At 42.9% G+C, this 17,924-nt stretch overlaps 1 protein-coding gene across 4 annotated transcripts in view; it reads left to right on the top strand.

Moving 5' to 3' along the window:
- TADA2A (transcriptional adaptor 2A) overlaps nucleotides 1-17,924 on the top strand; it is a 53,986-nt gene that overhangs the window by 9,709 nt on the left and 26,353 nt on the right. For all 4 annotated transcript variants that reach the window (XM_039350420.1, XM_039350422.1, XM_039350421.1 and 1 more), the window contains 5 exons: nucleotides 962-1,053; nucleotides 3,723-3,880; nucleotides 5,371-5,459; nucleotides 10,983-11,055; nucleotides 15,483-15,546. In XM_039350420.1, the coding sequence (XP_039206354.1) occupies nucleotides 962-1,053; nucleotides 3,723-3,880; nucleotides 5,371-5,459; nucleotides 10,983-11,055; nucleotides 15,483-15,546 (476 nt within the window). The remainder of the gene's footprint in view (nucleotides 1-961; nucleotides 1,054-3,722; nucleotides 3,881-5,370; nucleotides 5,460-10,982; nucleotides 11,056-15,482; nucleotides 15,547-17,924) is intronic.

Below are 17,924 nucleotides of genomic sequence, written 5' to 3' on the forward strand. Positions count from 1 at the left end.
GAGGTCTTATATGCATGCACAAGACACACCACACGTGTGTGTGTGTGTATGTGTGTGTGTGAAGAATCAAAACCTTGTGAGGAAGATAAGTGTCACAAGTTCTCATGACCATCTCATGAGTTTTGGGGCATTAAAATGATGTAAGTGTTTTTTCATTTTTTAATTTTTTGTCACCTATGGCGCTGGACATCATTTGAAAATATTATATCTTTGGGCTAGCATAGGGCCTGTCTCACAACTGAACATGCACTTCTTGATCTCTCCATTTAAAAATGAAACTTTGTGAGAAAATGTGTGAAATAGATTAAAAGTTCTTTTCTCTGTGTTGTAATGTTTGGAATTCCAGGCTTCATCTTTGTGGGAATAAGGGGGATAGTTTCTGCAAATAGAACTCCAACGTCAGATGACAACTTATGTTTAGGCTTTTAGGTTAATTAATTAATTAATTAATTAAGAAAATGTATATGATTGCCCAATTCACTCATGGTGACTCTGGGCTGCTTACAGAAATAAAACCCAAATACAATTTCTTGCCTATAAGAAATTGACAGCAACCCGATAGCTGCCTGAAAGAGGTTGGAATTCAAGGAGTTATTGCCAGGAAATAAACCTGTCTCATTTCTCTGTCTTTGTCTGTCTGTCTGTCTGTCTGTCTGTCTCTCTCTCTCTCTCTCTTTCTTTCTTTCTCTCTTACTCTTTCTTTTTTCTTTCTTTCTCTTCTCTTTCTCTCTCTCTCCCTTTCTCTCTTATTCTTTCTCTCTTTTTTCTCTCTCTCTCTTCCTTTCTCTTTTCTCTCTCTCTCTCTTTCTCTTTCTTTCTTTCTACCCTGACACCCATATTTAGTGGACATGCAAGTAAAATTCCTGTCTGTGGGGCTTTTCCAGAAAGGTTCGTGGGATTTCATCAGCCTACACAATTGCAAATCAAAATGATTTCTTTTGATACTTGCTTCCCACTGCAGACCTCGAACTTCCCTGTCCTGGATCCTACCTGGACTGCTCAAGAAGAAATGGCTCTTTTGGAAGCAGTGATGGATTGTGGCTTTGGAAATTGGTGAGAGTTTCTGAGGATTAACCAGTTGCACCTGGCTGGGGAATCTTGCAGGTGTCAGTGGGTATACAGGTAGTCCTTGACATATGACCACAATGGGGCTGCCAATTAGTAGTTGTGGTGACAACGGTTGTAAATCAGGTTGGTTACCTTTTTTGCAGAACACACCTGTTTGGTAGGGCATGGTTTTGCCCAAAACTGAAAGCGACTTCCGGTTTTCATCAGAACCATCTTAAAATGTGGTCATGTGATCACAGGATCTGCAAATGGCTGTAAATGCAGCTATGTTGCCAAGTGTCCAAAGTGTAGTCATGTGACTGCGGGGGGGGGGGAGAGCTGATTGTTAAAATTTTGGAACTGGGTTGTAATTCCCTTTTTCCAGGTATGTCATAACTTTGAACGGTCGCTAAGTCGAGGACTCTCTGTACAATTAGAATGGTCATAAGGATGGGACCAGGGGAAAGAGAGAAGGCAAGGGTATTACAAGTAGTCCTTGACTTACAACCATTTGTTTAGTGCAGGGGTAGGCAACCTTGGCTCTTTTAGGACTCGTGGACTTCAACTCCCAGAATTCCTGAGTTGGCATGGCTCAGCATGGAAATCTCTCCCTTTCCCCTACGCATGGCTGGCTCAGGAATTCTGGGAGTTGAAGTCCACGAGTCATAAAAGAGCGAAGGTTGCCTACCCCTGGTTTAGTGACTATTCAAAGTTACAACGGCACTGAAAAAAGTGACTTGTGACCATTTTTGACACGATCGTTGCAGCATCTCCATGGTCACGTGATCAACCCTTGGACACTTGGCAACTGGCTCATATTTATGACAGTTGCACCGTGTTAGGGTCACGTGATCATCTTTTGCAACCTTCTGACAAGCAGAGTCATCGGGGAAGCCAGATTCCCTTAACAACTGTGGCAAGAAAGGTCATAAAATGGGGCAAATCTCACTTAACTGTCTTGCTTAGCAACATAAATTTTGGGCTCAATTGTGGTAATAAATTGAGGACTCCTTTACAATCGTAACTGGCAGAGATGATAAGATGGGGGGTCAGGGTGGCAGTTCAGTGGTAAGGCAACATCTACTCGTGTTTCCCCCAAAATAAGACCAGGTCTTATATTAATTTTTGCTTCAAAAGACCCATTAGGGCTTATTTTCTGGTTAGGGCTTATATTCGGGGAAATACGGTACTAAATGCATCCAATCTTAACCGGCTTATTTTGGAGGGTGGGACATTATGAGTGTTCTGAAAAATGCTAGGGCTTCTTTTCTGGTGTATGTTGCCCCCAACAATCTGGGTTCTCATTTTACCTACCTCAGAAGGATGGAAGGCTGAGTCAACCTTGAGCTGGTCGGGACCGAACTGCTGACAGTGGGCAGAGTTAGCCTGCAATCCTGCACTTTATTATTTCTTTTTGTAGAAGTTTTTCTAATTTTTTTTCCATACATACAGTGATAATTTTTCAATCAACGTGCTGTCTGACTTTAGATTCGCTAATACATACTTAATTCCTAATCCTTTATTCTTTCCTCTAGCCCAGTGTTTCTCAATTTTGACAATTTTAAGGCATGTGGACTTCAACTCCCAGAATGCTGGCTGTGGAATTCTGGGAGTTGAAGTCCACATGCCTTAAAATTGTCAAGGTTGAGAAACACTGCTCTAGCCATCGATAAAATAAGTCCCCAATTTGATAATATTCTGTTTCTTCTTTTTCTTTCAGTCTCGTAGTCAATCTGTCCATCTCTGCGCATTCTAGTATTTTTTTTTATTATTTCTTCATCTGATGGTATTCCTTCATTTTTCCAATATTGCACAAATATAATTCTTGCCGCTGTTGTGACATGCAAAATCAAATATAAGCTTTGTTTGTTAGTCTTTTCTGGTACTATACCTAATAAAAAAAGTTCAGGTTTAAAATCTACATGTTCTCCCAACATCTTTTCTAGCCAAGTATGTATCTTTTTCCAATAATTCTTTACTTTATCACAAGTCCACCAAACATGATAATACGTGCCTGACAGTGGGCAGAGTTAGCCTGCAATACTGCACTTTAACCGCTGCACCACCACAGCTCAGTTGACTAGGTTGACTAGCTCTTCTTTGTGGCAGCCCCTCAAATATTGGAAGACTGCCATCATGTCACCCTTAGTCCTTCTTTTCATTAGACTAGATTGATCCACCCAAAGCACCCCAGGCACTAGGTCAGGGATAGGCAACCTGGGCTCTTTTATGACTCGTGGACTTCAACTCCCAGAATTCCTGAGCCAGCCATGCTGAGGGGAAAGGGAGAGGCTTCCATGCTGAACTATGCTGGCTCAGGAATTCTGGGAGTTGAAGTCCACGAGTCATAAAAGAGCCCAGGTTGCCTACCCCAGGCACTAGGTCCACCTGATGGATGCTATTGGGTTTCAGAGGGCTTATTCTAGGAACTCCGGTCCACAGTTTGAGCAAGGCCTTTATTGCCACTTGAAGTAAGAGGTTGACATTGTCTGTTGTTCAGACTGTCCTGCGCAACCTCTCGGAGGACTCCTAGCGTGGTCCAGAAGAAAAACAACCTTTCCGGAGTTCTCCAAATCATTTCCTTTCTGAACCAATATTTTTTGCTCGTCTGTATAGTTAGTCACAGATTTTATGAGCCAGGCAAGTGACTGGTCCTGTTTCTTGGCCCTTTCCAGGCAAGATGTAGCCAACCAGATGAACACAAAGACGAAAGAAGAGTGTGAAAAGCATTACATGAAACATTTCATCAATAACCCCCTGTTCGCATCCTCGTTATTGCATCTGAAGCAGACAGGGGAGAAACAGCACAGCAGCTTAGCCATTCCATTTTATGGTAAGTGCCAGTCACAAAGAAATATGAAAAGGTTTCCTGTTCTTTTTTAGGCTTTAAAGGCAGCAATGAATTTATTAGAGAGAAATCTGTATCACAGCGGTTCTCAACCTGAGACCCGCACACCCTTGGGGGGGCCGCAGTGTCATCTCCGGGGAGCTGTAAAGGTTTTTAGAAATGTGTTGATTTAAATCTTGAGTTAAGTCTTGGGGTTCCATGGCCATGGTCCATGGCCACAAAAGATAATTAAAGGAAGTTTGTAGTGAAGAAAAGGTTGAGAATCACTGCTACATTAAATACCAAACTTCCTAACCCAGAGATCTCCAACCTTTTTGATTTGGCGGCCTGGAAAGGGAGGCAGGCACTGCTATGTGTGTGTGTGCAAATGGCCAGCCTACATATTTTCCTTCATTGGGGTCACTAAGCAACTGGTCATAAGTCAAGGACTACCTGTAACTCAGTGCAATGTATTTGGAGAATTGCAGAAGGAAGGTTCACTGGGCTGCCTTCAACATCACTCAGAAGCTACAGCTGGTCCAAAATGCCACAAGTGCAAATAGTGATGGACACTTTGCAGCACATCCATGTCACATCTCTTTTATTCAGTTTCACGGGTAACCACTAGGCTCCTGGATACCATTGAAGATTCTGGTTGCTATCTATAAAGCCCTACATGACAAAGGGACTGGATATTTCCCAGGCTGCCTCTCCAGATAGGGATATCTGCCTACCCCATAGGATTTGCTAGATCAGAGGCCCCCAATCCTTTGGGCACCAGGGACTGGTTTGGTTTTTCCACGACCCGGAGGGTGCGTGGTTTTGTGTGCTGCCTGCATCTCGCAGATGGGACTTTGCTTGTTTGTGTGGCCCAGTTGCTGGCATGCCATGGACTGGTACTGGTCCACAGACCGGGGGTTAGGGACCCCCATGCTAGATTATGGGCATGCTTTGGGTCCTGTCTATTAAACAGTGTCATATTATGGGAACTAGGAGGTATGTGCCTTCTTTGGAGTAGCTTTTCCCCAAGGCCACGTGGCCTGACTCTGCTTTCTCCAGAGACCTTTAAAGACCTGCTTCTTGGCACAATCACTGAACTGGGACATTGTGTGAACCAGCTACAGATTGCTTTGTTTGTCTAATTGTTGGGTTTTTCCCCTCCCTGTTTTTACTACTGTTGTTTAATTGATTATATTGTTTGCTTTTAACGGTAAGCTGAATTGCTTGCAGGAGGGCAGCTAATGGAAATTGAAGCGGTAAATAAATTATAGAAAATATCAGGACACAATTAACTTGTTAAAAAAATCCTTAGTTTTCCTCTGTATATCAGTTCTTCTCAACCTTGGCCACTTTAAGACGTGTGGACTTCAACTCCCCGAACTCCCCAGCCAGCATGAGAGTTGAAGTCCACACACCTTAAAGTTGCTGAACTTACTTGCTCTTAGTAAGTTTAAGAAATTGTTAACAATGCATTTTATTTTTTTATTTTTTTTAAGCATCTGAAGATCCTCCCCGGCCTACCTTTGATTCCCTTCTTTCTCGAGATATGGCAGGATACATGCCAGCGAGGGCCGATTTCATTGAGGTAAGAACGCCTCCGAGTTGACTGCGGTTTTAGCTGTTTTTAACTTAACGTCTGTGCCTGTGTTTCTGCCTGTGTGTATATAAAACAACTGTTTTATGATTAGCTATGAATAGATACAATTTTATCTCAGAGGCTTACTTGAATGGACCAGGAAGCATTGCAGTGAGCAACACTCAGCAGCCATGCAACTGAAATGCCCAGATTAGATTCCTTATCTTGATGCTCTTCTTTTGACAATCTGTAGGTCTCTAATAAAAACGATTTCCATGTATAACACTTGGCAATCGTGTAAATAGAAAGATCCAGTTTGGTCTAGTGCCGTGGTGGCGAACCTATGGCACGGGTGCCAGAGGCGGCACTCAGAGCCCTCTCTGTGGGCACGCGCACCCTCGCCCCAGTCCTAGGCCTTCAGCTGGGTTTTATAAAACCTTTTCGCTTTAGGCCTCTGCCGCCGTGTGCAAAAAAAAAAAAAAAGTTCAATCAATCAATCAATTTCAACTTCTTGCCGGAAAAAAAAATCTCGCAAAGTTGGAATTGATTGATTGAACTTTTTAATCCCACCCAGTCTGCCGTTACCACCGCAGCCACGCCCACCCAATGGGCCACGCCCACCCGGCACCCGATACATAAGTGGGTTTTGGGTTGCAGTTTGGGTACTCGGTCTCTAAAAGGTTCACCATCACTGGTATAGGGTTTCCTGCCTGAGCAGGGGGTTGGACTAGATGACCTCCAAGGTCCCTTCCAACTTATTATTGTTGTTGTTGTTATATGATCCAATTGAGCCAAAAATTACCATTGCTGAGGAAGGCAGCTGTTAAGTGAGAGTTTTGCCCCATTTTATGAACTTTTTTTTTTTTGGCCACAGTTAAGCGAATCACTACAGTTGTTGCAGTTGTTAAGTGAATCAGGGGTCATTAAGCCAGTCGGGCTTCCCCCTTTGACCCCGGAACAGTGCAACTGTCATACATACATGTCGCTTGCCAAGCGCCTGAATTTTGATCACGTGACCATGGAGATGCTGCAAAGGTCATAAGTGTGAAAAACGGTCGTAAGTCACTTTTGTCAATGCTACCGCAACTTGAAATGGTCACTAAATGAATGGCTGTACACCAAGGACCATCTGTACACACTCTTGCCTTTGGTTGTAACCATGTTTGCATGGAAGAGAGCTCTTTTTAACCTGCTGAAGGAGAAATAAATATCTTCACATAATGGTTAACTATGATTTACAGCAGTGTTTCCCAAACTTGACAATTTTAAAGCATGTGGACTTCAACTCCCAGAATTCCACAGCCAGCGTTGCTGGCTGTGGAATTTTGGGAGTTGAAGTCCTCATGCCTTAAAATTGTCAAGTTTGGGAAACACTGATTTACAGTATCACTATGTTCCTTATGAGGTCTTTGACCATGTTTCTTCCGATTTAAGTTAGTGGTGGGGCAAGGCCTTTTTGGCTCTTAGTTCCCAAAATTAAAATTTCATTTTGGATTATTTTAATTTTCACCTCCCTTTCCTAGAGATCTGTAGGATTTTGTGGGTGCATTTTTTAATATTTGGGATTATTGGACTGTTTTAATTGTGCTAGTGTAATCTGTCCTGAGGGCTCCTGAAACAGAAAGTTGGGCTCTACATTTCCAAATAAATAAACATTATAAGACAGTGGTTCTCAATCTGTGGGTCGGGACCCCATTTGGGGTCGAACGACCATTTCCCGGGGGTCGCCAAACAACGCAGTCCGCCATTTTTTTCCCCCCTTTTCCTTAGCTGTGCTACTCCCTTTTATTCTATTGGCTTTTGAAAGCCAATAGAATAGATTCTCTTGAATAGAGTCTAATTCTATTGGCTTTCAAAAGCCAATAGGAATTGTCCAGGCTGTCTCTGCCCTGCTGAGCCCGCCAAAAGTCCCATTCTGCAAACGGTGCTGCACCAGCTGAGTAGTCCTCGACTTACGACCGGTTGAGTAGTCCTCGATTTATGACCGGTTGGGGGGTCGCGGCATTAAAAACGTTGAGAACCACTGTTATAAGAGCAGGGGAATGTAATAAAAGTAGTAGAAAAAATAAATGGGCTCCAAATTGGTCTTTAATCTTTTACTACGAGAAAGTAGGACTTTCCCTTTTTGTAATTAGGATATTAAAAGTAAATAATGTACTTATTGCTTCTCCAATTTAAGCACAATTAAATGTTAGCCTAATGAGGAGAGGCAAATCCATATAAATTAATTTATCATTTCAGGGCATCACAGTAGCAAAAAGCTGAACAGAGATAGCCCTCAACTTATAACCATTGATTTAACAACAGTTGGAGGTTACAACAGCCTCAGAAAAAAAATTATGACCTCTCCTCAAAAGTTACAACCATCGCACCACTTCCATGGTCATGCGATCACAATCTGAGTGCTTGGCAACCAGCTTACATTTACAACAGTTGCGGTATGTTGTGATCATGTGATTGCGATTTGTGACTTTTCCAGCCAGCTTCCAACGAACAAAGTCAATTGGGGAAGCCAGATTTGCTTAATGATATGATTCACTTAACGACTAGGTGGGATTGGGCAACCTTCATACATACCAGTTGCTAAGTAACTGGATTTTGGTCACATGTCCATGGGGCTGCTGTAAGGGTCATAAGTGTGAAAACTGATCCGTCACTTTTTCAGTTCCATTGTAACTTTGAACAGTCACTAAATAAATGGTTGTAAGTTGAGAACTACCGGTACTGCATAGAAGGGACCGTAAATTGTTGATTTTCTCTTATTCATTGAAAAAGATTTAAATACAGGTTGTCCTCGACTTACAATAGTTTGCTCAGTGATCGTTTGAAGTTAACAATGGCGCTGAAAAAAGTGACTTATCACCATTTTTCACACTTATGACTATTGCAGCATCCTCAGGGTCTCGTGATGTACATATGGGTGCTTGGCAAATGACTCACATTTATGACAGTTGCAGTGTCCTGGGGTCACCTGATCCCCTTTTGCGACCTTTTGACAAGCAAGAACTCACCATCTTCTGGTGATTGGCCCAGAGTCACCCAACCAGTTTTCATGGCTAAGGACGGACTAAAACAAACTGTCTCATAATAATAATTATTATTATAATTATTATTTGAAGAAAAAGAACTTGAAAAAATTACAAAATATCATGACTTGCCCATCAAAACTGTGCGATTAGGGATGAAACGTGTAACAGTGGTACCCATTGTCATCGGGGCACTGGGAACTATATCCAAAAACTTTGCAAAACACATCAAGAAACTGCAGCTTCCTGCAATAACTCCAGCAATGTTACAAAAAACTGTGCTACTCGGAACAACTTATATTTTAAGGAGATATCTGGTTGACACCTAGGATGCTAGTAGCAACCCGTGTCAACCATCAGCGCTAGCCAATTTGAATGTTCAGTTGACTGAGGTTCGTGTTTAATGAATAAAAGATAATAATAATAATAATAATAATAACAATAATAATAAAGTTGGAAGGGATCTTGGAGGTAATCTAGTCCAACCCCCTGCTCAGGCAGGAAACCCTATACCATTTCAGACAAATGGCTGTCCAGTCTCTTCTTAAAAACTTCCAGTGTTGGAGCATTCACTGCTTCTGGAGGCAGGTTGTTCCACTGGTTAATTGTTCTAACTATCAGGAAGTTTCTCCTTAGTTCTAGGTTGCTCCTCTCCTTGATTAGTTTCCATCCATTGCTTCTTGTCCTGCCTTCAGGTGCTTTGGAGAATAGCTTGACACCCTCTTCTTTGGGGCAGCCCCTGAGATATTGGAACACTGCTAACATGTCCCACCTCGTCCTTCTCTTCATTAAACTAGACATACTCAATTCCAGCAGCCTTTCCTTATATGCTTTAGCCTCCAGTCCCCTAATCATTGTTGTTGCTCTTCTCTGTACTCCTTCTAGAGTCTCAACATCTTTTTTACATCGTGGTGACCAAAACTGGATGCCGTATTCCAAGTGTGGCCTTACCAAGGCCTTGTAAAGTGGTATTAACACTTCACGTGATCTTGATTCTATCCCTCTGTTAATGCAGTCTAGCACTGTGTTGGCCTTTTTGGCAGCTGCAGCACGTTGCTGTCTCATTTAAGTGATTATCCACTAGGACTCCGAGGTCCCTCTCACAGTTACTACTATTGAGCTGTTGTTTTTGTTGCTATATGATCAAAATTCAGATGCTTGACAACTGATTCATATTTATGATAGTTGCCGTTTCCCAGGGTCATGTGATCATATTTTCTGACCTTCTGACAAGCAAAGTCAACGGAGAAATCAGATTCACTTAATAACCATGTTATTAACAACTGCAGTGACTCACTCAACAGCTAGTGGCAAGGAAAGTCATAAATTGGGGCAAAATTCATTTAAGAACTGTCTCACTTAGCAACAGAAATTTTGGGCTCAATTGTCATAAGTCAAGGACTACTACTACTGCCTTTCTCCAGGAGTTTCTACCTGTTTTATCAGATCCAACGGACTGGGCATGCTGCAGATCCCTTCTGCCAAAGAGTGCTGACTGGTGGGAATTAGAAAAAAGGCTTTTTTATGGAATATCTTTTCTGCAGAGATCAGAGTGACACTTCCCTCCCTACCACCACCCTATTGGCCTTTTGCAAAACTTTAAAAACTTAGCTATGTACTCACACCTGGGGCTCAGAATGTATGAAGAGCCCCGTTACTTGGCTTCACTATTAGCGGATTAACCATCAAGGGTGCTCTTTATATTTATCCGTATTTATTTTATGAATGTTTTTTGGTTTAATGTCTTTTAAATTGTTTTAATTGCTTTAAACTTTTAGATTTGTAAGCTGCCCAGAATTACTTGGTTGAGCTGGGCAGCCATAGAAATTGAATAAATAAATCAATAAATAAGTGCACACAGTGCTCTTAACCACCAATTAGCCAGCCAAATGTTACTTGAATGCGTTTTGTGAATCCAGTTGGTCTAATTCAGTGGTTCTCAACCTTTTTAATGCTGCGACCCCCAACCAATCGTAAGTCGAGGACTACTCAACCGGTCGTAAGTCGAGGACTACTCAACTGGTGCAGCACCGTTTGCAGAAGGGGACTTTTGGTGGGCTCAGCAGGGCAGAGACAGCCTGGACAATTCCTATTGGCTTTTGAAAGCCAATAGAATTAGACTCTATTCAAGAGAGTCTATTCTATTGGTTTTCAAAAGTCAATAGAATAAAAGGGAGTAGCACAGCTAAGGAAAGGGGGGAAAAAATGGCAGACTGCGTTGCTTGGCGACCCCCGTGAAATGGTCGTTCGACCCCAAATGGGGTCCCGACCCACAGGTTGAGAACCGCTGGTCTAATTAATGTTTATAGAGTTGTGCAATACATATTCAGACAAAATCAGGTTCAGTCTTTACTCAGCCTTGGTAAAGCATGAGTAAGCGTGTTTTTGAACCTCGCCACACTCTGTTATTTGTCTGCCTTCCAGTTCGGTGAATTATATTTGATTAAAGTTATTCAAAGCTAACTGGGAGCCATTTTTCCTCTTTTTAATCTTTTTTTTTCTACAGGAGTTTGACAATTACGCTGAATGGGATTTAAGAGATATAGATTTTGTGGAGGACGACTCAGATCTCTTACACGGTGAGTTTTACTTCCATGGTTTGAAATCTTGAACCTGTCCTCTTTTCTCCACTTCCAAAGGAATAAAATCCCTTGGAATCATTTTTTTTATTCCTAATGACTTCTTGAGCATGCCCATGTCAGCTTTTTTGGCAACAGAACAGAAGTACAGTAGTTGCCAAGTAATTATTTCCAGGATTTTTTTTTAAATGACTCTTAATTATAGTGGGGTTCCTTGGTGCTCTTTGAGCTTGGTTGTTTTCTTGCAGACATTTCATTACCAAACTAGGTAACATCATCAGTGCTAGTCTAATTACAGCTCTAGAGTTTCTTAATAATGTCCCATCCAAATATTAATAGTAGTAGTAGTAGTAGTAGTAGTAGTAAAGTTGGAAAGGACCTTGGAGGTCATCTAGTCCAACCCCCTGCTCAGGCAGGAAACCCTCTACCATTTCGTACAAATGGCTGTCCAGTCTCATCTTAAAAACTTCCAGTGTTGGAGCATTCACTGCTTCTGGAGGCAGGTTGTTCCACTGGTTAATTGTTCTAACTGTCAGGAAGTTTCTCCTCAGTTCTAGGTTGCTTCTCTCCTTGATTAGCTTCCACCCGTTGCTTCTTGTCCTGCCTTCAGGCGCTTTGGAAAATAGCTTGACTCCCTCTTCTTTGGGGCAGCCCCTGAGATATTGGAACACTGCTATCATGTGCCCCCTCGTCCTTCTCTTCATTAAACTAGACATACCCAATTCCAGCAACCGTTCTTCAAATGTTTTAGCCTCCAGTCCCCTAATCATCTTTGTTGCTCTTCTCTGTACTCTTTCTAGTGTCTCAACATCTTTTTTACATCGCGGTGACCAAAACTGAATGCAGTATTCCAATGTGCCCTTACCAAGGCATTGTAAAGGGGTATTAACACTTCACCTGGTCTTGATTCTATCCCTCTGTTAAGCATTTACCAGGTTGAACTGTGCTTAGTTCCAAGCCCAGACAGATTCACCTGGAGTTTTTATCTGGTATTCAGTCATACTGAAATCCTCAGAAACAGCCAGCCTTAAAAATATCTTTGATGAGTTGATTTGATGTATTTCTACAACCATCCGTCTCAACAAATGACTCTGGGCAGAGTAATCATAAAAAAAAAAATTGGGTTTCTTTCTCAGTTACTATCTGAAAATACATATTTCACTTTAGCTACCTTTTTTTTAAAAAAAAATAGCAATTTTAGGACATTTTCACATATGTTTTCCACAGCATGAAACATCCTTACGCTACAGGGGATTGTTTTATTTCTCAGTTCGATTTATTTATACTTCAAGGCAGGGACACTCAAAGCAGCTCGCAGCATAATTACATTATAAAACTCGTAGAACATAAAAATCACAGTTTCTAATAAAACAAAACAGCCTTGTACCCTTGCAACTGTCACGCAAGCAGAAGCTTGATGTAGAAAAATCTCGCTGCATATAAAAAAAAACTTAATGTGGAATTTGGTTATAGAGCACTGAAATGAACAACAAGGTCAGCAGGTCTGTGGGATTCTGCTGTTCATGAGCATCTGGCAGTCACAACTGAAGAACATCCTTCACTAGTCGCTCCCAATCATAAGCACATATGTTAGTGCAGGTAGTCCTCGACTTATGGTCACAATTGAGCCCAAAATTTCTATTGCAAAGTGAGACATTTGTTAAGTGACTTTTGTCCCATTTTACAAATTTTCTTGCCATATTTGTTAAGTAAACCACTGAATTGGCAACATGGTTGTTAGTGAATCTGGCTTTTCCATTGACTTGCCTTGTCAAAACGTCACAAAAAGGCGACCACATGACCCCAGGACACTGCCACCGTCATAAATATGAGTCAGTGGCCAAGCATCTGAATTTTGATCACATGACCCTGGGGATGCTGCAACAGTTGTAAGTGTGAAGAACAGTCCTAAGTCATTTTTTCCAGTTCCGTTGTAACGTTGAACAGTCACTAAATGAACTGTTGTAAGTTGAGGACTACCTGTATTATTATTATTATTATTATTATTATTATTATTATTATTATTATTATTATTGATCATCGCACAGTCAGCCTGGATTTGGCATTTTTGTCTACCTATCAAATCCTTACCCAGGACCTGGGATAGGCAGATGTGGATGCTTGATGGTATTACAGATATCGTCGCAGGATGGAAGCAGTTCCTAGTAAGGCCACCTTTTGCAATTGACTAATGGCGAATTTGTCAATGCCAATGGTGTTCAAATGGTGCTCCAGTTGTTTTGGGATTGCACCCAAGGAGCCTATTACTATTGGTACCACCCTTGCTTGCTTTGCCACAGTCTTTCTATTTCTATTTGTAGGTCTTTGTATTTTGTTATCTTCTCCAGTTCTTTCTCGTCTATTCTGCTGTCTCCAGGCACTGCCACGTCCACTATTATTTATTTGTTTATTTGTTTATTTATTTATTTATTACATTTATTTGCCATCTTATCTCGCCAGGCAGCTGCTTTAGGTGGCTCATAACACTAAAAAAAACAACAACGAAGAAACAAAAAGGACATTTAAAGAAAGTGAAAGCAAAATAATAGAACAATCAAACAAAAAAGGAAAAAGAAAACAAAGAAAATATGTCGATATGACTAGCAAAAAAGAGGAGAGCAGCGGGGTGGGAGGTGGAGTCTGCTGTCAATCTAGCACAGTGTTTCTCAACCTTGACCATTTTAAGGCATGTGGACTTCAACTCCCAGAATTCCACAGCCAGCAATGCTGGCTGTGGAATTCTGGGAGTTGAAGTCCACATGCCTTAAAATGGTCAAGGTTGAGAAACACTGATCTAGCAGGTACCTCCAAAGTCGAATTCCCCCTTTGGGTCCCCAGGCCAATTTGCAAAGCCAGATCTGTGGTTGGAGGCAGATCTTACCCTGGAGAGCAGGATGTTCCAAAGGGCCGTGCTGCGGCAGAGAAGGCTCTTCTTCTGGGTCCCAAAAGCTGGAGTTCTTTGACCAATGGGATCTGCAATAGGTCATCTCTGCCAGCCCAATGATTTATGGTATCAATAGAAGAGAATATTTATAGCTCGGGGTTGAACTGTGGTGTCCTTGGTGCTTTCTGAGCTTGGTTGTTTTCTTGCAGACATTTTGTTACCCACCTAGATAACATCATCAGTACTAAGGGCAATACCTAGCTGGGTAATGGAACGTCTGCAAGAAAATCAAAAATCAAGATCATGTGAAGAGTTAATACCACTTTACAGTACCTTGGTAAGGCCACACTTGGAATACTGCATCCGGTTTTGATCACCACAATGTAAAAAAGATATTGAGACTCTAGAAAGGGTACAGAGAAGAGCAACAAAGATGATTAGGGGACTGGAGGCTAAAACATATAAGGAACGGTGGCTGGAATTGGGTATGTCTAGTTTAACAAAGAGAAGGATGAGGGGGGACATGATAGCAGTATTCCAATATCTCAGGGGCTGCCACAAAGAAGAGGGAGTCAAGCTATTCTACAAAGCACCTGAAGGCAGGACAAGAAGCAATGGGTGGAAACTAATCAAGGAGAGAAGCAACCTAGAACAGTGATGGCGAACTTTTTAGAGACCGAGTGCCCAAACTGCAACCCAAAACCCACTTATGCATTGTCAGGTGCCGGGTGGGTGTGGCCCATTGGCTGGGTGTGGCTAGTTGGAAGGGTGTGGCCCATTGGGTGAGTGTGGCTGCAGTGGTAACGGCAGACTGGGTGGGACTAAAAAGTTCAATCGCAAGTTTGCAAGATCTTTTTTTCCCTGCAAGAAGTTGAAATTGACTGATTGAACCTCTCTTTTTTTTGCACATGGCAGCAGAGGCCTAAAGCGAAAAGGTTTTATAAAACCCAGCTGAAGGTCTAGGACTGGGGCGACGGCGCGCGTGCCTACAGAGAGGGCTCTGAGTGCCGCCTCTGGCACCCGTGCCATAGGTTTGCTATCACTGACCTAGAACTAAGGAGAAACTTCCTGACAGTGAGAACAATTAACCAGTGGAACAACCTGCCTCCAGAAGTTGTGAATGCTCCAACACTGGAAGTTTTTAAGAAGAGACTGGACAGCCATTTGTCTGAAATGGTATTGGGTTTTCTGCCTGAGCAGGGGATTGGACTAGATGACCTCCAAGGTCCCTTCCAACTAATAATAATAATAATAATAATATTTATTATTACTATTACTATTATTAAAACAGCTCGGCTCAGAGAGAACCAAGGACCCATTTGAACATACGTAGGCATGGAGTCTCAGATGACCGTGCTTTGGAAGAGATTCTTTTCCAAGCAGGATTTGGATCACCTTGTTGTGTTCTTTTAAAAACAGTAAAGAAAACAGGCAACTGCTGTGATGATGTGGAAGCTCAGTGTTGTATTCCATTGCCCGCATGAAGGATTTTTATTCTTTTCGTCTCTCTTTTCTCCCTCCCCCCCTCTTGAACTTTTCACAGCTTTGAAGATTGCAGTCGTAGATATCTACCACTCTCGGTTAAAGGAAAGACAAAGGCGGAAAAAGTGAGTTTTTGGTAATTCCCCTCCCCCCCCATTCTTTCACCACTGTTAAAAAGTTCCTTGGCTCTTAATTGCAGTTCTCTACTAGCATTTCAAAAGGGTAACAGTGACACAACCCAGCTCAGTTCTGTTAATTGCTCCATTGATACATGTAGGGGTAGTCGACTTAATGATAACAATTGAGCCCAAAATTTCCATTGCCAAGCAAGACAGTGGTTAAGTGAGTTTTGCCCCATTTTACGACCTTCCTTGCCTCTGTTGTTAAGTGAATCACTGCAGTTGTTGAGTTAGTAACCTGGTTGTTAAGAGTATCTGGCTTCCCCTTTGACTTCACTTGTCAGAAGGTCGCAAAAGATGATCACACAACCCACAGACACTGCAACCGTCATAAATACAGACCAGCTGCCAAGTGCCTAAATTTTGATCACATGTTGCAACGGTCGTAAGTGTGAAAAACAGGCCTAAGTCACTTTTTTCAGTGGATTGTAACTTTGGACAGTCACTAAACGAATGGTGGTAAGTCAAGGATGGGTGGGAAAGGATAGTGATAGATATATCGTAGGCATCAAATGGGAGGTACTGGTGAGGGTTCATGAAAGATGGAGTGGGAGCTGTGTGCCAGGTGTTTATACTCTTTTGATATTTAACAGTTGTTTGAAAAGTAGGAAGTTTGGATATGATTAAAGCAAAGATGCTTTCCCTTCCACTTTTATGGCCAATCAGACCCTCAGAATCCTCTTTTTGTCCTCTTCTCCAAAAACCACGTTTGTCACGACAGTGGCTTATTGTTCGTCTAGTACAGTGGTGGCGAACCTATGCCACGCGTGCCAGAGGCGACACTCAGAGTCCTCTCTGTGGGCACATGCGCCATGCCCCGGAAATGGCAACCGTCCCTCTTCAACCAGCTGCCCACTAACTCACTGAGGTCCCACATGGCCAGATACATCCCAGCACGGCTGGTTTCCCTCCCCCCTATCCCGTCCCTCCTGGCCTTGCATGCTCTCCTTTTCCTGGGCACGACCCACTGCATCTATGCTTCTCTGAACTGCTGGCGGTGAGCTCGGAGCCCCAGAGTGCGCAGTCGAGGGGCTGGCAGGCTGTGGATGCTGACGGACACTGTTGGCCCCCATGTGCTCGCTGGCCTCTGTGTGCGGGGGGCCGATGGTGTCAGGCAGCAGCCACCCCGGCCCCTGCCCTGCCTTGCCCTACAGCAATGGCACCCCTGCCCTGCCTCGCCTTGCCTTGCCTCACCCCACCGATGAGCCTCCTGCATACCGCCAGAGAGCCCCTGGATCTCCCCCAACCCTGCCCGGCCTCCACAGGCATCCCTCCCCACGAGCAACATCGAGGTGACCACGCCCACCTTGGCCACACCCACCCAGTCTGGCATGACCACCATAGCCGCACCCACCCAGTGGGCCACGCCCACCTGGCACCCGGCGATAAATAAGTGGGTTTTGGGTTGCAGTTTGGGCACTCGGTCTCTAAAAGGTTCGCCATCACTGATGTAGTAGAAATCCCAAAGGTGCTTTTTCAAAAGGCAACCGGACTTCCTTGTTTTTTTTCTTTTCCTTTCCGTCTCCAAGGGGGAAAAAAACAAGGAAGTCCGGTTGCCTTTTGAAAAAGCACCTTTGGGACATCTGTGACCTGGATGACTAAGAACCTCTATAGACATTTACCTAGTAGAAAGCGGATGCTCCCTCCTAGAAACTTTGAGGATATCGTCAGATTCCTTGCCTCCTAAACTGGAAGCAATCAATCTGAAGAACAAGAATTAAAGAGCTCTGATGAACCATATTAATTAGAAGGAAGGTTAAGGCTAAGGTTGCAACACAAGAATTCCACTGACTGCCCTACTTCCAAGTGAGACAGTCAGACACCCTTACAAACATAGGAATGGTAAACCTCTTTTCTGTTTGCTTCCACTTTTTTTGTGCTGGTAGTTAATCTCTTTTGTAAAAGAAAGGTACTCTTAAATCTGTTTACAGGTAGTCCTTGACTTACCACAATTCGTTTAGTGACCGTTCAAAGTTACAAATACAAGTAAAAAGTTAAGAGCCCTGGTGGCACAGTGATTAGAACGCAGCATTGCAGGCTGACTCTGCCCACTGCCAGGAGTTCAATCCTGACTGTCTCAAAGTTGACTCAGCCTCCCATCCTTCCGAGGTCGGTAAAATGAGGACCCAGATTGTTGGGAGGCAATAGGCTGACTCTGTAAACTGCTTAGAGAGGGCTGTGGGGCAGAATATAAGTCTTAAGTGCTATTGCTTTTGCTACAACGACACTGAAAAAAGTGATATGACCAGTTTCCAGAATTCCCCAGCCAGCATGGGGAACTTGAAGCTTAAATGTCTATGTCTTGTCCCAAATGTGCTTTTTTT

This window comes from Crotalus tigris, unplaced genomic scaffold (assembly GCF_016545835.1).
Source record: "Crotalus tigris isolate CLP2741 ecotype Arizona unplaced genomic scaffold, ASM1654583v1 scf7180000018330.590113, whole genome shotgun sequence".
Taxonomy (NCBI): Eukaryota; Metazoa; Chordata; class Lepidosauria; order Squamata; family Viperidae; genus Crotalus; species Crotalus tigris.